This window comes from Natator depressus, chromosome 1 (assembly GCF_965152275.1).
Source record: "Natator depressus isolate rNatDep1 chromosome 1, rNatDep2.hap1, whole genome shotgun sequence".
NCBI lineage: Eukaryota > Metazoa > Chordata > Testudines > Cheloniidae > Natator > Natator depressus.
In genome coordinates, this window is record NC_134234.1 from 62805425 (window position 1) to 62824736 (window position 19312).

At 45.8% G+C, this 19312-nt stretch overlaps 1 protein-coding gene and 1 long non-coding RNA gene across 2 annotated transcripts in view; one reads left to right on the top strand and one right to left on the bottom strand.

Moving 5' to 3' along the window:
- RGCC (regulator of cell cycle) overlaps window positions 1–4656 on the bottom strand; it is a 32740-nt gene extending 28084 nt beyond the window's left edge. Inside the window, exons 1-2 of the mRNA XM_074943935.1 lie at window positions 4490–4656; window positions 3662–3895 (exon numbers count right to left, since the gene is read on the bottom strand). Of these exons, the coding sequence (XP_074800036.1) occupies window positions 3662–3895; window positions 4490–4526 (271 nt within the window). The 5' untranslated portion in view covers window positions 4527–4656. The remainder of the gene's footprint in view (window positions 1–3661; window positions 3896–4489) is intronic.
- Window positions 4657–5011: 355 nt separating this feature from the next.
- LOC141982157 (uncharacterized) lies at window positions 5012–17552 on the top strand. The gene is made up of 3 exons (XR_012637977.1): window positions 5012–5483; window positions 15113–15195; window positions 17289–17552. It is a non-coding gene; the product is annotated as an uncharacterized LOC141982157 (long non-coding RNA).
- The last annotated feature ends 1760 nt before the right edge of the window (window positions 17553–19312 follow it).

Below are 19312 nucleotides of genomic sequence, written 5' to 3' on the forward strand. Positions count from 1 at the left end.
GTTATGAAGAATATATTGCTAACATTTTAAAGTGTTAAATAAAAACAAACTCATATACAAAACTATCATATTGACAAACTGATGATGCAAAGCATGAATGAATCATTGAAATGTAGAACTGGAGAGGAGCTCAAGAGGTCATCTAGTCCAGCCCCCTGCACTGAGGAATATAACTAAAGCATCTCTTACAGGTATTTGTGGAACCTGTTCTTAAAAACCTTCAAAATGGGGATTCTACAATCTCCCTGGCAAGCTTAACTATCCTTATCATTAGAAAGTTTTATCCTAATATCTAACCTAACTCTCTCTTTCTGAAAATTAAGCGCATTAGTTCTTGTCCTATCTTCAGTGGACATGGAAAACAATTGATCATCCTCTTTATAACAGCCCTTAATATATTTGAAGATTTATCAGGTCCCTCAGTCTTCTTTTCTCAAGACTAAACACGTCCAGCTTTTTTAACCTTTCCTCACAGGTCAAGTTTTCTAAACTTTTTATTATTTTTGTTGCTTTCTTCTGGACTCTCAAATTCATTCATGTCTTTCTTAAACTGTGGTTTCCAGAACTGTACACAGTACTCCAGCAGAGGCCTCACCAGTGCCAAGGACAGGACAATTAGCTCACGTGTCTTACATACAAGACACTTGCTAATATACCCCAGATTGATATTAGCCTTTTTTGCAACTGCATCACATTGTTGACTCATATTCAGTTTGTGTCTGCTATAAGCCCCAGATCCTTTTCTTCAGTACTGCTACCTAGCCAATTATTCCCCATTTTATAACTCTCTATTTGATTTTTTTTCTACTTAAGTGTAATACTTCGCATTTGTCTTTATTGAATTTAATCTTGTGGATTTCAGACCAATTCTGCAACTTGCCAAGGTCATTTTGAATTCTAATCCTGTCCTTCAAAGTGCTTCCAACCCCTCCCAGCTTGGTGTTATCACAAATTATATAAGCATACTTTCCACTCGTTATCAGATGTTAATGACAATACTGAGTAGTAACAGACCCCGTACAATTCCACTAGATATGCTCCCTTATTTGTCAGCAAACCATTGATTACTACTTCAAGTACAGTCTTTCAACTAGTTTTGATCCCACCTTATAGTAATTTCACCTAGACCTCATTTCCCTAGTTTGCTTGTGAGATTGTCATGTGGGACTGTGTCAAAAGCCTTACTAAAATCAAGATATGTAACATTTACAGCTTCCCCCCCATCCACAAGGCCAGTAACCCTGTCAAAGAAGGGAATTACGTTGGTTTGGCATGATTTTTTCTTGACAAAGTCATGTTGGCTATTAATTTAACCCAGGGGTTCTCAAACTGGGGGTTAAAACCCCTTAGAGGGTCACAAGGTTCTTACACAGGGGGTCACAAGCTGTCAACCTCCACCCTAAATCCCATTTTGCCTCCAGCATTTATAATGGTGTTAAATATATAAAAAAAGAGAGTTTTAATTTATAAGGGGGGGGAGGGTCACACTCAAAGGTGAAAGGGGTCACCATTACAAAAGTTTGAGAACCCACTGTTATAACCTATTATCCTCTAGGTGCTTACAAATTGATTGTTTAATCATTTGTTCCAGTATCTTTCCAGGTGTTGACATTAGGCTGACTGGTTCCCCACCCTGCACCCCCTTTTTAAAGACAGGTACTATGTTTGCCCTTCTCCCGTCCTCTTGGGACCTCACCCATGCTCCATGTTTTCTTAAAGAGAATCATTAACAGTTCCAAGATTCAGAGTAACAGCCGTGTCAGCTAGTTCCTCAAGTACCCTAGGATTCATTTAATCAGGTCCTGACAACATGACTACAACTGACTTGTCTAAATCGTCTTTAACCCATTCTTTCCCTAGTTTGGCTTGTGTTCCTTCCCCTTTGTTGTTAATATTATATTAGGTTAAGTATCTGGTCACAATTTACCATTTTAGTGAAAGAAACAGTTTCATTACTAGAAATCACTGAAAATCAGAAAGTTTTTATAAGGCAAATTCTATAGAATTTTTTTGAGGAGAGGAAGTTAGCAATTTAGAAAAATAGGTTTTGGTTGTGTGATTTTTTTTAAAATTTACTTATGACAACTTAAAGATTGATTCCATGGCTTTTTAATGGAAAAGCAGGTTCTTTCAGTCCTCCTAATTACTATTAATTTTGGTACACTCTTCTTGACAAACAACCACCAAAATATAATTTTTTAAAGAAATTTGAACAAAAAATCAGAGCACTAACAAATGTATGCTAAACTTTATTGCTCAATTACCTTGCTTTTGGACATTCTTGATTCCATATCTTTTGCTTGTATGTATGCTATCTGTATTAAATTTAATACTCCTTTGTACAACTAGCACTTTTTCTGCACTCTGCAAATAACGTTTTGCCTCAAACTGGAACTTGTGATTTAAATTATCTTTAAAACAGCAACCTCCAAAACTAGAAAACAGCACCATTCACTGAAGGGAGAGGAGGAAGTGGTTTCCAGTATTTCTATAAAGCTCTTGTGAAAATACTTTTAATACAACATTCTTGTTTAGTAAATATTTAGTTAGCTACAAGATGATGAAGTCATCAGGAGTCTTCCTGCTAGAATGGACTAGAGTTTTCTTTGGCTTCTAAAAAAATTGAGTGCCTCTATAGTCTTCTACCAGCCAGCTGGGAACTCTTCCTTCTCTGACACCTTAGTTTCCAGTCTCTGACCTTATCCACCCCAAGTACCATTGTGATTCTCTTTGACTTTTCACTTTTGTATAGCATAGCAAGATTCTCCCCAGCAATCATCAACATTAAGGGAACCGGGGGGGGGGGGGGGGTGGGAGAGGAGGAGGAGAAGAGAAAAGAAAAGGGCATCTGTCCTTGTCTGCATCTTTATGATTGATCAGTTAAGGTGTGAGAATTAAACAAGAAATGTCTGAGACTTCCAAGACAACAAAACCAGAGAAGACCAGACTTGACATTCTTGATATTTGTGAGGGAAAAAATAAGAAAATTATTTTAAAAAAACATAAATCTTTCCGGATTTCTTTATGTATCATAAAAGGATGGGGGGAGGGGGGAAAAGGACACAAATTAATTAAAAAACATCCTCCGCAGGCCACCTTCAACAAACTGTTTGATGGAAGGAACAAAGGAGAGTCACGTGCAGGACGCTTGGAGAAGACAGCACAATTAAATGCATAATAGTTTTAATTTGTGGCAAGCAGGGGACAAAAGTAAACAGTATAAAAAATGCTAGATAATCTCTGCCTTTTGTAACAATAAGACCCGTTTCTTAAGAAATGTACATTTAGTTTAGATCATAGAAACTGGTACAATGTCTCCCCAAATGCTACTGAAAAGACCTAAGTTCCAGACACCAAAATACAAGGACAGAAGGGAAAAAAAAAAAAAAAAAAAAGCAATGTTTTGCTTTGTGATGGGTGGGGAGAGCTGTCAAGTGTCTAGAAGTCAAAGCTATTTTTACCTGTCAGCTCTGAAAGGTCCTCCCCCAGGAATAAGCTGTGAAACAACTGGTTTGCTAGCCAAAGCAACACTGAACTGCCTGCAGATGCGGTGCAGGAGACTCTAACTGGGGGCCAGCTGCCCGTGCCCGCTGCGCAGGAGGGAGGGGACGGGGGAAAGGGAAGCGTGCGGGAGGGCAGAGCAAGGGCGGGGGTGTCTCACTCTCCGAGTCGCTCATGCCGCTGCTGTCGCTAACGCTGGCGCTGCTCCGCCGCTTCATCCGCGCCAGGTGCTCCTCGTACTGGAAGTGGCGCTTGCTGACGGGCGAGGAGAAGTCTTCGATCACGGCATCGAACTCGCCCAGCACCTCCGCCAGCTCCCCGGCATCCGCCCGCAGGGCGGCAGGGCCCGAGCCCGGGCCGGGCGGGAGAGCACAAGGGAGACCGTCACCGGAGCCTAACGAGAAATACCGACACCCTTAAAATCCCCCAGACCCTCGGAGAGCAGCACAAGAGGGAGACCGAGCCACCCCTCCCGCAGCGACACCCCCATATCCCCCCAGAGAGAGACTGAGCCCCCCCCCGGCGACACCCCCACAGAGGCGCTGGGACTAGGGGTAGGGAGGGGGCTGCAGCACCCCCGGCTTGAAGTGGTTTCCATCATACGCAGGGTTTACATGGCTCTCAGCACCCCCCCCACACACACACACACAAATTGTTCCAGCGCCCCTGCACCCCCGTTTCCCCCCAGCGAGACTGCCCCCACCCCAGAGAGCAGAGAGACCCTAGCAAAGGGAGGGAGCCAGGAGCAGCCGAGCCTCGGTCGCGGGCCGGGGTCGGGTCTTGGCCGCCTCTGCTCCCGGCACTAACGGGGGGTTGCACCGCTGAGCGCGCCCCGCCGCCCGGCCCCTGTGACAGCCTGGCCTGGGGGCGGGAGGCGAAGAGCACTGACCCCGCAGCCCGGCGCCGGCCGCCTCCTCCCCTGCCGCCAGCCCCGACGGCGGCTCTCGCGAGGGGGCTGCAGCCGAGCGCCCGGGCCGACCGCGCTCACCTTTGCCGGCCGCGCTCTTAGCTTGCGGGGACTTCATGGCTGCAGGCTCCCGCCGCCTTGTGTCGCCAGCATCTGCCACCAGCCCCAGCCGGAGCCTCTTATAGCCGGTGCCCCGGGGAGCGGCCGCGGCGCCGCCGCCAGACGTGGAAGGAGGCGGGCGTGGGAGGGGGCACGGCAGCGCCCTGCTACCGCTATCGCGCTGGGGCGGCGAAGAGGGAAGGACGCGGCTCGCCGGCGGGGCTGGATTATCCCCCTGCGTCCGCAGCCGGTCCCAGAGAGCTCTGGGCCGGGGCCTCCCACGCGCCCGCCGCGGGCCTCACTGGCGGGAGCTCCGCGCACCCCCAATCCAGCCTCCGTGAGGTGGGGGTACAGGCGTTTCTCCCCTGAACGCCGGGCTACACGTGTCAGTGCGCGGCAGGGGTTCCCTCCTGCGTCCCCCGCAGAGACTGCGCGAGAGAGACGGTCTGTACCGGCCTCCCCCAGCAAAATACCATCGAGGTCCCACCAGCGAAGTACGCTGCAGTGCCGGGTGGGAGGCGTTTGCTGGCTGGGAACAACGTGCTGTTAGAAAAACGCAGCTCCCGCTGGAGTGGGGCAACGCACTGACGTCCGGGGCAGACAGGCACTGAAAAGCCATTCACAGCCCGTGCCTGAGCGCGAGTCTGAACTAGTGTGGTTTGTGACCACAGCTTCCTAACAGCAAATCAAGTGCCTGGGCTACAACCCTGTGCTACAAAGTAGAAGACCTGTCTTGTTTCCTTTTACTACCCGAAAGCAACATGAGGCTGCAGCAGGAACAGTGAGAATTTAGCTACAACTGAGTCAGGGCCTTTTCGTTAGCAACAGATAAATAGAAAAAATTATCTAGCTCTTGTAAAATCAAGGCAAAACCTGTTAAATGTTGATTTACTGCATGGGAGGGGGGGAATGAGCTGAAGAACCCTGGTGTGGATGAATATGAAGTGACTCAGCAGCACACTTCATACTAGAAGAGGTATTGCAGCATGCACTCCTTCACCCTGGGACATTATCTTCTGGGTGGTAGTGGCGAGAGGAGAGCCAAGAAATTTCAGGTATCAGAGGGTAGCAGTGTTAGTCTGTATACACAAAAAGAACAAGGAGTCCAGGAGCACCTAAAAGATTAACAGATTTATTTGATCTGAAGAAGTGGGGTTTTTTTACCCAGGAAAGCTTATACCCAAATAAATCTGTTAGTCTTTAAGGCATTTCATGTTCCATAAAATCAGAGCAATGATGGAATATTCTTCAGCCTTTTGACTTCCTGTGGTGGGGGCATATGTGTCAGCAGAGCTCTAGGGAGGCTCACAGTCTAGTAATGAGGCACCTGCAGTAGCAGCACCAGGTAAAGGCACAGTCACTCCAGCAGGACACGGTCTAGCAAGACAGTGCCAAAAAAGGCTTGAAAGCACCAAGGAGAGAAAAAAACTAGAAGGCTGAATCTACACTAGGTAAATTGGGTCCTGTAATTCTCGACCCGTACAGCTCTAATAGCATAGCCAAGGTGGGAACTGTTGTCTAGAGAAAATGAAGGCATTTTATCAAAATCTTACGACAGGGGTAGCCTATTTAGCTATGAAGATAACTTTCAGAAAGCACCTAAATGCAATGCTTTTGAGGCTGTAGCCACACTGAAAGTGGGAAAGTCCCTCATTTATCACATGGGTGTTAATGTTATGGCCCTCATTATCACTATTGCTATTTAAATGCTGTAACAATGTTAGCGGTTTCAGAGTAACAGCCGTGTTAATCTGTATTCACAAAAAGAAAAGGAGGACTTGTGGCACCTTAGAGACTAACCAATTTATTTGAGCATAAGCTTTCGTGAGCTACAGCTCACTTCAGCCGATGCATACTGTGGAAAGTGTAGAAGATCTTTTATACACACAAAGCATGAAAAAATACCTCCCCCCACCCCACTCTCCTGCTGGCAATAGCTTATCTAAAGTGATCACTCTCCTTACAATGTGTATGATAATCAAGTTGGGCCATTTCCAGCACAATGTTAGCGGTTTCACTTCTGCTTCTTGTATAATAAACATCCAACTACTGCACCTACTCAGGGTACTTACCTGCTGGTGATGCTTCATTCCTTCAAAAGGAATTTGCATGGGAAAAAGGCTGAAAAGCGTTGAATATCCAAAGAGCTGAATAAATCAGATGGCCATCTGGAATGTTTTGAAATAGTTTAGAACTATTTGAATAAGGGCTTGTCTTCACTGCAGTTAACTCTGACTCTTACTCATGTATTGTCCCTAACTCAACTCCCATTCACACACACAACCCTCTCCCCAAATACGGTGGTGCTTTCAGATCAGTTTCAACATAGCTAGCCAGCCTGTCCAGGATATAGGTTAAAGCCTGAGTACTCCCCATCTCCAGCTCGTAACCCAGCACATTTTGCAGTGAGGACACAGGCTAAAACACTCCAGAGCCTTTCCATATTTCCCCCTCTGTGCACAGAGGGACAGACAAGTTCTTCCAAAGTTCACTGGGAAAGAATCAGAGTGGCTCAGCTTACTGCAGTTTTAACAATTGTGGGATATGCCCTCAGAAGTCCTAGCACCTCACACAGGCAAGTGCAGCACTAGTGTTGAGGTATGTAGCTGCTCACAACCAAGCTAGACTAACCTGGGTGCTCAGACCCAGGTGTTGATCATTTGGGGTAACTGCAGTGAAAACACACCCTAAGAAAGATACTTCTCTTGCCTTTAAAGTCAGGTAAAACTGGTAGAATAAAAAAGAAAAATTCCATTGTAGAATTTCCCCAGATTTGAGTAGAATATATACAGAGAGAGAGTATATTTCCCCAGATTTGAGTAGAATATATATATATTGAGTAGAATATATATATATACTGTCAGCGGAGCCTAACGAGAAACACGGACACCCTTAAAATCCCCCAGACCCTCGGAGAGCAGGGCTGGAGCACAAGAGGGAGACCGACCCACCCCTCCCGCAGCGACACCCCCATGTTCCCCCAGAGAGAGACTGAGCCACCCCCCCCCGGCGACACCCCCACAGAAGCGCTGGAACTAGGGGTAGGGAGGGGGCTGCAGCACCCCCGGCGTGAAGTGAATATATATATTGCAATCAAAAATATATTTCTTTTGACACAATTTTTTTTTACTGAGGCATTATAAACCCAAGATATAAGAGACTTATAATGGAAAGTATCAGAGTTTTAAATACTGTATAGCTGAATTAAAGCAAACATTCATCTATGGGGATACTGTTAACTTGGTTTAACCCTAAAATTTAGCAGATATTAAACAAGGATTTTATAAAAGTTCGAAGGCTTCTAAAGGAAATCTGGCTGTCTGCTAATAGCCTCTGTACTTGTCCTTGCAGACTGACAAGTATATCAGTTTTTGTTTTCAGTAGAAATATCCAACACATGACTTGTAATGTAAACTTCAACTACTGAATCCCCTCCCTTCTTCCAAGGAACAATCCAATGTGTATTTAAAGCGTACTCCTTCCTGAACATTCACCATAGCGTCTCCAGCTCCCTGTGAGCCAATGATACAGTGTTTACAATCCAACCTATGTTTTTCTATTACGTTTTTAACCTTGCAAGCTGACCCATACAGCTAGTTGAAGCAGCTCTACTGATTTGGCATGTGTCTGTAAAGGATATAGCAGGGAAAGAATTTAAAAATATTAGCAGGCACTCTTCTGTTGCCAAATAGCAAGGCTCCCACAAGGTACTACTGTGCTTTTGACACACATGTGGGCTCCCAGCTTTATGTACCTACATTTAGAAGAACCCTAAAATTGATTCACACAAGTATTTGTGCTTGCAGATTGTGAAGTCGGTTGTCTAGTTTCACTATTTGTCTCGCAAATCAGAGATGGAGAGGTTACTTACCTGTACAGTAACTTGAGTTCTTCCAGGTGTTTTGTCACTATAGATACTTTGAGCAGAGATTGTGAAGCACTGTCCATGGGCCCATGGCGGCACAGAGCAGCTCCTCGTGTTCCCATTCAAGGGCACATGGGGTGGCATGGACCCACGCCACTCAGTTCGTTCTCAGCCACAAAGCCAGAGACTCCACAGTGGCAAGGAAGGAGGGCGGGAGATGGAGCACCCCTAGGGAAAAAAGATCTTGAAGAACTCACGTTAATGTACAGGTAAGTAACCTCCCATTCGTCTTCAAGTATATGCCCTTATGGGGGCTCCCCTGTAATATACTCTCAGCCAATAACTTAACATGTAGGTGAGTGCTGAGGAAGCAGATCCAAGATATTCCAGCAGTCTCATAGCACATTAAGATGCAACCTGACACCCACTCTGACAGTCTTCATGTGGAAATGGGCTGTCCTCTCATCCTCTTTGCAAAAGACACAAATAGTCTTGCAGAGGCCCTGAAGATCTTAGTCCTGTCAAGGAAGAAGGCAAGAGCCCTTTGGATAGAACACTGGTACCTGGATTTCCTGAGACCTTAGGGAGGAAGTGAGGGTGGAGACATAGTGAAACCTTATCTCTGTAGAAGGTAGTGAATGCTGAGTCTCCTATGATGTCATCTAGTTTTCCCACTAGTCTAGCCAAACAGGTTAGCTCCATGCTTGAGAACCATCAAGAACCTAGCTTTCAGGTTCAAGGAGGGAGGCTGGGATGGATCAGGATCCCCGAGTTCTGTGGCAGGAGATCCCTCCTCAGGGGAAGGCTGCAAGGCATTGCCACAGAGAGGTGAAGAAGGTTTGAGTACCACACTTGTCTTGGCCAGGACAGTACTATGAAGATAACTCTTGCTCTTCCCTGTCACAGTTTTAGCAGGGTCTTGAGAATTAGAGGTAGAGGCGGGTAAGCATATAGCAGGGTATGTGGCCACTGTATTATCAGGGCATTTCCCAGTGAGTTGTGGTTGTATCCTTCCTTGGAGCAGAAGGGGCAACATTTTGTGTTGATTGGATTAGCAGAGAAGTCTGCATCTGGTAATCCCCTACTCTAGCAGATGCTGTGGAAGACCGAATCGTTGAACTCCCATTCATGGTCCGGGTGGAAGTTCCTGTTCGGAGAGTCTGCAACTGTACTCTAGAGGCCTGGTAGTTTGTTGCCCTGTTGTCCAGCATTATCCTGAAGAAGTGACCCTGTATGTTGTGAAGGAAGTATTGGCAAGCTTATCAAACTACTCAAAGATGTAGGAAGTTGATGTGGAGCATGGCCTCTTGTGTAGACCACTTGCCCTAAGCTGTAACCCTGTGGAGGTGAGCCCTGCATCCAAAAAGGGTGGCGCCTATTGAGAAGATCTTGGAGGGTGAGGAATGTGGGAATGGGATTCCCACGCAGACCTTCAGTGGGTCCTTCCATCACCTGAGAGAGATTCCAGAACTTTTGGAGGTATTGTGATGCATTTGGACAGACTGTGTCTGGGTAGGATCCCCTGGGGGAATAACATGAAGGGGAAAGGAGTCCAGGAGAGCTGGCTGTATTTCAAGGAATCCCTATTGAGGTTACAGGGACAAACCATCCCAAAGTGTCGAAAGAATAATAAATATGGCAGGCGACCAGCTTGGCTTAGCGGTGAAATCCTTGCGGATCTTAAACATAAAAAAGAAGCTTACAAGAAGTGGAAGATTGGATAAATGACCAGGGAAGAGTATAAAAATATTGCTCGGGCATGTAGGAATGAAATCAGGAGGGCCAAATCACACCTGGAGCTGCAGCTAGCAAGAGATGTTAAGAGTAACAAGAAGGGTTTCTTCAGGTATGTTGGCAACAAGAAGAAAGCCAAGGAAAGTGTGGGCCCCTTACTGAATGAGGGAGGCAACCTAGTGACAGAGGATGTGGAAAAAGCTAATGTACTCAATGCTTTTTTTGCCTCTGTCCTCACGAACAAGGTCAGCTCCCAGACTGCTGCTCTGGGCATCACAGCAAGGGGAGTAGGTGGCCAGCCCTCTGTGGAGAAAGAGGTGGTTAGGGACTATTTAGAAAAGCTGGACGTGCACAAGTCCATGGGGCCGGACACGTTGCATCCGAGAGTGCTAAAGGAATTGGCGGCTGTGATTGCAGAGCCATTGGCCATTATCTTTGAAAACTCGTGGCGAACGGAGGAAGTCCCGGATGACTGGAAAAAGGCTAATGTAGTGCCAATCTTTAAAAAAGAGAAGGAGGAGGATCCTGGGAACTACAGGCCAATCAGCCTCACCTCAGTCCCCGAAAAAATCATGGAGCAGGTCCTCAAGGAATCAATCCTGAAGAACTTACACGAGAGGAAAGTGATCAGGAACAGTCAGCATGGATTCACCAAGGGAAGGTCATGCCTGACTAATCTAATCACCTTCTATGATGAGATTACTGGTTCTGTGGATGAAGGGAAAGCAGTGGATGTATTGTTTCTTGACTTTAGCAAAGCTTTTGACACGGTCTCCCACAGTATTCTTGTCAGCAAGTTAAAGAAGTATGGGCTGGATGAATAGACTATAAGGTGGATAGAAAGCTGGCTAAATCATTGGTCTCAACGGGTAGTGATCAATGGCTCCATGTCTAGTTGGCAGCTGGTATCAAGTGGAGTGCCCCAAGGGTCGGTCCTGGGGCCGGTTTTGTTCAATATCTTCATAAATGATCTGGAGGATGGTGTGGATTGCACTCTCAGCAAATTTGCGGATGATACTAAATTAGGAGGAGTGGTAGATACGCTGGAGGGCAGGGATAGGATACAGAGAGACCTAGACAAATTGGAGGATTGGGCCAAAAGAAATCTGATGAGGTTCAACAAGGATAAGTGCAGGGTCCTGCACTTAGGACGGAAGAACCCAATGCACCACTACAGACTAGGGACCGAATGGCTAGGCAGCAGTTCTGCGGAAAAGGACCTAGGGGTGACAGTGGATGAGAAGCTGGATATGAGTCAGCAGTGTGCCCTTGTTGCCAAGAAGGCCAATGGCATTTTGGGATGTATAAGTAGGGGCATAGCCAGCAGATCGAGGGACGTGATCGTTCCCCTCTATTCGACATTGGTGAGGCCTCATCTGGAGTACTGTGTCCAGTTTTGGGCCCCGCACTACAAGAAGGATGTGGATAAATTGGAGAGAGTCCAGCGAAGGGCAACAAAAATGATTAGGGGTCTGGAACACATGACTTATGAGGAGAGGCTGAGGGAACTGGGCTTGTTTAGTCTGCAGAAGAGAAGAATGAGGGGGGATTTGATAGCTGCTTTCAACTACCTGAGAGATGGTTCCAAAGAGGATGGTTCTAGACTATTCTCAGTGGTAGAAGAGGACAGGACAAGGAGTAATGGTCTCAAGTTGCAGTGGGGGAGGTTTGGGTTGGATATTAGGAAAAACTTTTTCACTAGTGAAACACTGGTGAAACACTGGAATGCGTTACCTAGGGAGGTGATAGAATCTCCTTCCTTAGAAGTTTTTAAGGTCAGGCTTGACAAAGCCCTGGCTGGGATGATTTAATTGGGGATTGGTCCTGCTTTGAGCAGGGGGTTGGACTAGATGACCTCCTGAGGTCCCTTCCAACCCTGATATTCTATGATTCTATGTTTGGGGTGTAAATAGTCCTTAGCCATGTCTGAAGGCACCTGGCAGTGTTTTTTCCTACTGGAAAAAGTCCACAAGACCCCAAATATTTGCTAACCACTCAGCTAAATGCGGACTAACAAAAAACACTATGACAAGAGACATTGATGTGTTAGTGCAATATAAAACTAATTTTAACTGCTGTATTACAAGACTGTAATAACCCTACAGCAGTCCCTCGTTTTATGTTTTCACTTCTGGAACAAAGAAAGTGTTGTTTTTACCCTTGTACAGATGTGTAAAATCTTGTGTCCATTCAAAGCCTTCTAAAACCAGAATGGTTACAGGGAGCGTGGGAAGGAGTGAACGGCTGGATTCTGCACTTATCAGCATGCACCAGTCACTGACGCAGGAGTTTTCAAAATAATGGAGGAGGAGCAGGAGGAGGAACATTTCATCAGGAGAAACAGGACCAGGGCTACTGCAGGTCCATGTGCAATAACAGAGTGGGAGGGAGAAGCAGAGGCAGCCTGTTTGGTGTGGGCACATGGTTGTGCATATGAGAGCAGTAGCCAAAGGATTTGCATTCTACAGTTATCAATAAATATCTGTACTGTCTTTATTACTCATTGTTTATTTATTTGTATTGCCATAGCACTAGGCAGGAACCAAGACCCCATTGTTCTAGGCACTGGACAAGCAGAACAAAAAGATTATTGTCTTTGATTAGCTACTAAATAACCCACAGTAAATCAGAGCACAGGGATTTGCATGTCTGGCATTAAGAAATAACCATGCCGTCATTTTGCAAAGCAGACCCCTTGGCTAATCCAAGAGTTGTATAAATGAGAAATAGCCATACAGTTGGGGTCAGTAATGTCCAGCCCTCTTCCCTGATGTTCTTAGACAATTGCATTTCAGTTTAATCAAAAAGAGTTTTTGTTTTTGACAGTTTTTCTCAACCCTAGAATATTTTTTGTGACAAGTCATAGTGGGGAAAAAACCTAAAGCCAACTAAACAATACTCTAGTTTTCCAGCCTGAAGGAGGATCTATGGCAGAAACTTTACCCATATGCTCATTTTCTATTTCCAGCTTCTATTTTATAAAAATAACTTGTATTCACAGTGCTGTTTGTGATGCAGGGAACTGATGGGCAGGATCCCCTGGGAGGCTATGAGGTAGAAAGGAGTCCTGGAAAGCTGGCTGTATTTTAAACCGTGGCCACTCAGAACTGCAGGCGGCCGTGCCTGGGGACAGTCAATGAAAACAAACCGTCTCGCGGCCAGCCAGCAGATTAGTCTGACAGGCTGCATGCTGCCTGCGGGTTGCCCACAACTGGGTTAAGGATTATTTAGAAAAGCTGGACATGCACAAGTCCATGGGACCAGATCTAATGCATCCGAGGATGCTGAGGGAGCTGACTGATATGATTGCAGAGCCATTGGCCATTATCTTTGAAAACGTGTGGTGATAAGGGGAGGTCCCGGACAATTGAAAAAAGGCAAATATAGTGCCCATCTTTAAAAAAAGAGAAGGAGAATCTGGGGAACCACAGACCAGTCAGTCTCACCTCAGTCCCTGGAAAAATCATGGAGCTGGTCCTCAAGGAATCCATTTTGAAGCACGTGGAGGAGAGGAAGGTGACCAGGAACAGTCAACATGGATTCACCAAGGGCAAGTCATGCCTGACCAACCTGATTGCCTTCTATGATGAGATAACTGTCTCTCTGGATATGGGGAAAATGGTGGACATGATATTTCTTGACTTTAGCAAAGCTTTTGACATGGTCTCCCACAGTATTCTTGTCAGCAAGTTAAAGTAGTATGGGCTGGATGAATGGACTATAAGGTGGATAGAAAGCTGGCTAAATCATTGGTCTCAACGGGTACTGATCAATGGCTCCATGTCTAGTTGGCAGCCGGTATCAAGCCGAGTGCCCTAAGGGTCAGTCCTGGGGCTGGTTTTGTTCAATATCTTCATTAATGATCTGGAGGATGGTGTGGATTGCACCCTCAGCAAGTTTGCAGATGACACTAAACTGGGAGGAGAGGTAGATACGCTGGAGGGTAGGGATAGGATACAGAGGGACCTAGACGAATTAGAGGATTGGGCCAAAAGAAATCTGATGATGTTCAACAAGGACAAGTGCAGAGTCCTGCACTTAGGACGGAAGAATCCCAAGCACCGCTACAGACTAGGGACCGAATGGCTAGGCAGCAGTTCTGCAGAAAAGGACCTAGGGGTTAGAGTGGACGAGGAGCTGGATATGGGTCAACAGTGTGCCGTTGTTGCCAAGAAGGCCAGTGGCATTTTGGGATGTATATGTAGGGGCATTGCCAGCAGATCGAGGGATGTGATTGTTCTCCTCTATTTGACATTGGTGAGGCCTCATCTGGAGTACTGTGTCCAGTTTTGGGCCCCACACTACAAGAAGGATGTGGAAAAACTGGAGAGAGTCCAGCGGAGGGCAACAAAAATGATTAGGGGACTGGAACACATGACTTATGAGGAGAGGCTGAGGGAACTGGGATTGTTTAGTCTGCAGAAGAGAAGAATGAGGGGGGATTTGATAGCTGCTTTCAACTACCTGAAAGGGGGTTCCAAAGAGGATGGCTCTAGACTGTTCTCAGTGGTAGCAGATGACAGAACAAGGAGTAATGGTCTCAAGTTGCAGTGGGGGAGGTTTAGGTTGGATATTAGGAAAAACTTTTTCACTAGGAGGGTGGTGAAACACTGGAACGTGTTACCTAGGGAGGTGGTGGAATCTCCTTCCTTAGAAGTTTTTAAGGTCAGGCTTGACAAAGCCCTGGCTGGGATGATTTAGTTGGGGATTGGTCCTGCTTTGAGCAGCGGGTTGGACTGGATGACCTCCTGAGGTCCCTTCCAACCCTGATATTCTATGATTCTAGGAGCGGTACATCTCAGCCATGCAGCCGAAGTAATTTACCTTCTAGTGGTAAGAGCCCTCATCCTCTCCAGAGAGAGAATATAAGCTAGTTGGTAACAAAGGATATTACATCCCTAGATTCATTCTGAAAGTCTCTGCACAGATATAGCTTGACCCCTTGATAGCTCCGCTATGGTAACAAATAGTTTAGGTGTCTTCCTAATATCCTTTGTTCTTTGCAGATAAAAGGCCAAAGCCCTTTAGCTGTCTAGAGAATGCAGACGTCTCTCTTCATCTGAGGCATGAGGTTTTGGAAAAAATACTGGTAAGTGGATTGTCTGACTCACATGAAACTTGGAAATTATTTTAGGAACAAATCTAGTGTGGGGTTGTGATGAGAGTTTTCTCTATAGAAGTTAGTATATGGTGGGTACGCCATGAGTGCTCCCAGCTTGCTGACTCTTCTGGCTGATGTTATAGCTATTAGAAAGACCACCTTTGTGGACAAATGGAACACAGAGAATGTAGCTAGAGGGTCAAAGGAGGGTTTAGTCAGAGGAAATAGGACAAAAGTTGAGGTCCCATTGGTGCAAATTTCACCAGTGGTGGAAAGGATCTGAGAATCCCTTTCAGAAATCTAGTTGTGACAGGATGAGTGAAGATTGTATAGATATCCACCATAACATGAAAAGTGCTGGTTGCTGCTAAATGCATTTGCAGAGACCTGACTGCAATATCTGAAGACTTAAAGGTAAGTAGATACTCTAAGATAGCAGGGATCCCAGTACATTCTGGACACAAGTTGCGCTGATGAGCCCAAGAGGAGAAATGCTTCCATTTTGCTGAGTACCAGCTTCTCGTTGAGTCTTTTCTGCCCATCCAAATACCAGGCTCTGAGTTGCAGTGATCCTGGATTGGAGTGCATGAACTTGCCCCTGTCTTGTGTTAGATGATCTGGCAAAGTGGAGATGTTCATGGACGGTTGAACTAAGAGCTTCAGCAGATCTGTAAACCAACACTGTCTTGTCCAGTTGGGTGCAATCAAGATGACTCAAGCTCTGTCTTGGTGGCTCTTCTGCAGAAGTTGTGGTATCAATGTAAAGGAAGAGAAAGCATTCCCCAGGCGACCCTTCCATGGCACCAGTAGGGCATCTCCCATCAACCTGTTTCCCAGGGCTGATCTGGAGCAGTACCATGGAAGTTACCTATTTGACTGAGAGGTGAAAATGTCCCTGATTGGCACTGGGAAAATATATTGTTGAATACTCAATTGTGAATACTCAATTGTGAATCTCAACATTCATAATTTGCAGGAAAATGTATTGCAGGAAATATATATTTGCAGGAAAATATATATTTTATTTTCCTGCAAATATATATTTGCAGGAAAATATATTGTTGAATACTCAATTGTGAATACTCAATTTCCCATTCATAATTTGCAGGAAAATGTCTGCTCAGGCAGTCTGCTAGGGAGTTTTGCAGCCTAGCAAATATGCTGCTGATAGGGTTAGGTGATGGCTGGTGTACCAATTCCAGATGGTGACTGCTCCTATGGACAAAAGGAGAGATCTCCTCCCTTTTTTCATATAAAATACTGTTGTAATTTGTCCACTGTTACTTGGACGTGTTTGGATCAAATGAGTGAGATGAAGGCATTGTAAGCTCGAGGGATCACCCAGAGTTCTAGTAAATTGATATGCATTCTGGACTCCCATACTGTGCCATATGATTGCCCATGCGAGCATCCCAGGCCAAGATAGTGGTGTTGGTAACGGTGGTAGCTTCAGGATTTGGTGTGACGAAAGGAAGCCCCACCCAAATCTTCTCTGGCTTTGTCCTCCAGATGAGAGTCTGAAACTTTGGGCAGAATTGTCACCTTGCTGTTTATGTTGCCCTTCTCTGGAGATACTTGGAGAGAAGCCAGGCTTGTAGGCAGCAAAGATGAAGACTGGTGACTAGAAACAGCTGCCAGCCTAATTAGCCAGGGTCTATAAAGGCTGGGAGGAAGGAAGCCAGGGGGAGAAAAGGGAAAGGCCAGAGGCTGTGAGGGCCTGATGGCTCTTGTCTGCGGCTTGTGAAACCTGGCTGTAAAATCCTGTATATAGATAGTAAGGTGGTGGTGGAAAACATATCAATAAAATACACTGGTGCTTGCATCAACCTGAGGCTTCTCTGACAGGTTTGTGAGGGCAGCAGGGGCAGAAGCAACAGGGACTCAGCTGCGCCTCGCTACAGTCACACACTAAAAAGGAGCAAGGGCAGAAAACACAGTGTTTGAACCCTGGGCATAATTTTGGACTTCTTGCAAGGAAAAAGTTCCTGGTTGGGAAAATAATGGAGAAAAATACTAACTATACTATGTAGACTATAAAAAACTACTAAAGCTACTAAAAAACTATATACGACATTTTACAGCAATGACACAGGAAAAAAAGGAGCCAAGGATACCAAAGTTTCCAGCTCAGAGCACGCGGCAGTAAGAAGGAACTGGAAAGGCATCAGCCCACACCAACTTTTATGCCCTCAGTTCACAGCACAAGGAGCGCTATGGCACATGCGCAGGCCAATGGACACAGCTAACAAAAAAATCCAGGACTCAAGCTCATGGTGTGCATGCGTATTCCACATGTGGAATACACATAGGGACCATCGCTTGAAGAATAATCTTGGGATACATGCAAGTGAAGAAACCGTGAAGACACATGAACATGGGTAGGGTTTTGCTGTGAGAATGTGGACACCTGGGCTAGGTTAACCTGGGTGCCTTGACCTGAGTGCCAATCTCCTGGGTTAATTGTGCAGTAAAGGTGTATCTTCAAAGGCTGTCTACATGGGGAAAGGTGTTTTAACACACATTAAAATCTGAGTGTAGACAAGTGCAAACGCTATTTGAACGCATGTGAAGCTGGTGGAGGTAAACTGTGGGCTCCTTTTCTAGGCATTAAGGGTATAGCAACGCAGCAGCTAAGAGGTGTAATTACCAGCTCAGACAGACACAGATGCTAGCTTTGCTTCACCTTGTACCTAAAAATAGCAGTGTGGCAGAGGCTCAGGCTAGCCTCCCATGTACAACTCCACCCCACAATTCCCTGGTACATATTCAGGTTGTTAGCCCAAGCCGTTGCAGCCACACTGCTACTCCCCCTGTGCATGATATGGAAGAGATTTGAATGTGTGTCTTTTGTGCTGCAGGAGAATGCCCTAGTCACTGGACCATGGGGTATTCTGATGTGGGGCTCTGCTATTGAAGTGACTCCACTCTATATAAATAACTGAAGAATAGTTGGAGCAGGAACTAGTCCCCACATCATAGGTGACTGCCCTAACCATCAGGCTGTAGAGTCATTTGCTTGGGCTCTCTTCCTGGTCCAATGACTATTCATTATCATGAATGACCAGGACTTGTCACTATGACGTGCACAGCAGAACAACACTCAATTTAGAATACCCCATAGCTCAGTGGCTAGGGTATGGTCCTCTCATCTGGGAGAGCTGTTCAAATCCCTGAACTGGGGAATTGCCTTGATTATAAGTTCTGGTGCAAATGCATTCCTACAATAGACATGCAACTATATTATTTGAAACTTGGTTTAACCTGTTCACAAGTAGATGTTGGTACTAGTGCAGCTATGTAGGTGATTAGCCACAGATGGATGTAACCATGACAAATTCCCAACATAAGGAAGGCCTTAGTAATATTAAAATCCTCAACAGTACTTCATCAGCACAAGCTGGTATGAAGCTACTACTCTTATTCCTTTTCATATTTATATCACTAAGCTTTTAAAAAGATAGTTGTGAAGATGGATGATGTAAAGGCCAAGACTAACAGGGTTCAAAAAAGAACTAGGTAAGTTCATGGAGGATAGGTCTGTCAATGGCTATTAGCCAGGATGGGCAGGGATGGTGTCCCTAATCTCTGTTTGCCAGAAACTAGGAATGGGCGACAGGGGATGGATCACTTGATTGCCTGTACTGTTCATTCCCTCTATGGCATCCAGCCTTGGCCACTGTCGGAAGACAGGACACTGGGCTACATGGACCTTTGGTCTGACCCCATATGGCCATTCTTATGTTCTTAAATGAATTTTTTGTCTGTTGCCCCAGTGTCACAGACCTTGCCAGAGCCTTGCAGGAGAATATAGACTGAGTTTGCCGCATAGTATATGACATACAACAATGGCTGAGAGTTATGTGCTACAAGAGCTAAATCCACACTCCACATCCTCCTGCTCCTCAGTAGAGGAGAGGTAGGAAACTAGGAGTTACCCTGATCTCAGTTCTTGCCTCACCTGAGAAGCCACCTCTCATGTCTCAAAAGAGTGTTTCTGAATCTGAGATCAGCTATATGCCTTGGAGGAGGCAAAATGAAGGGAAGGGGAGGCTTGAGGTAAATCTTGGGGAGAGTTGTTGGACTCGAGAGAATGGTTTGGGGCAGG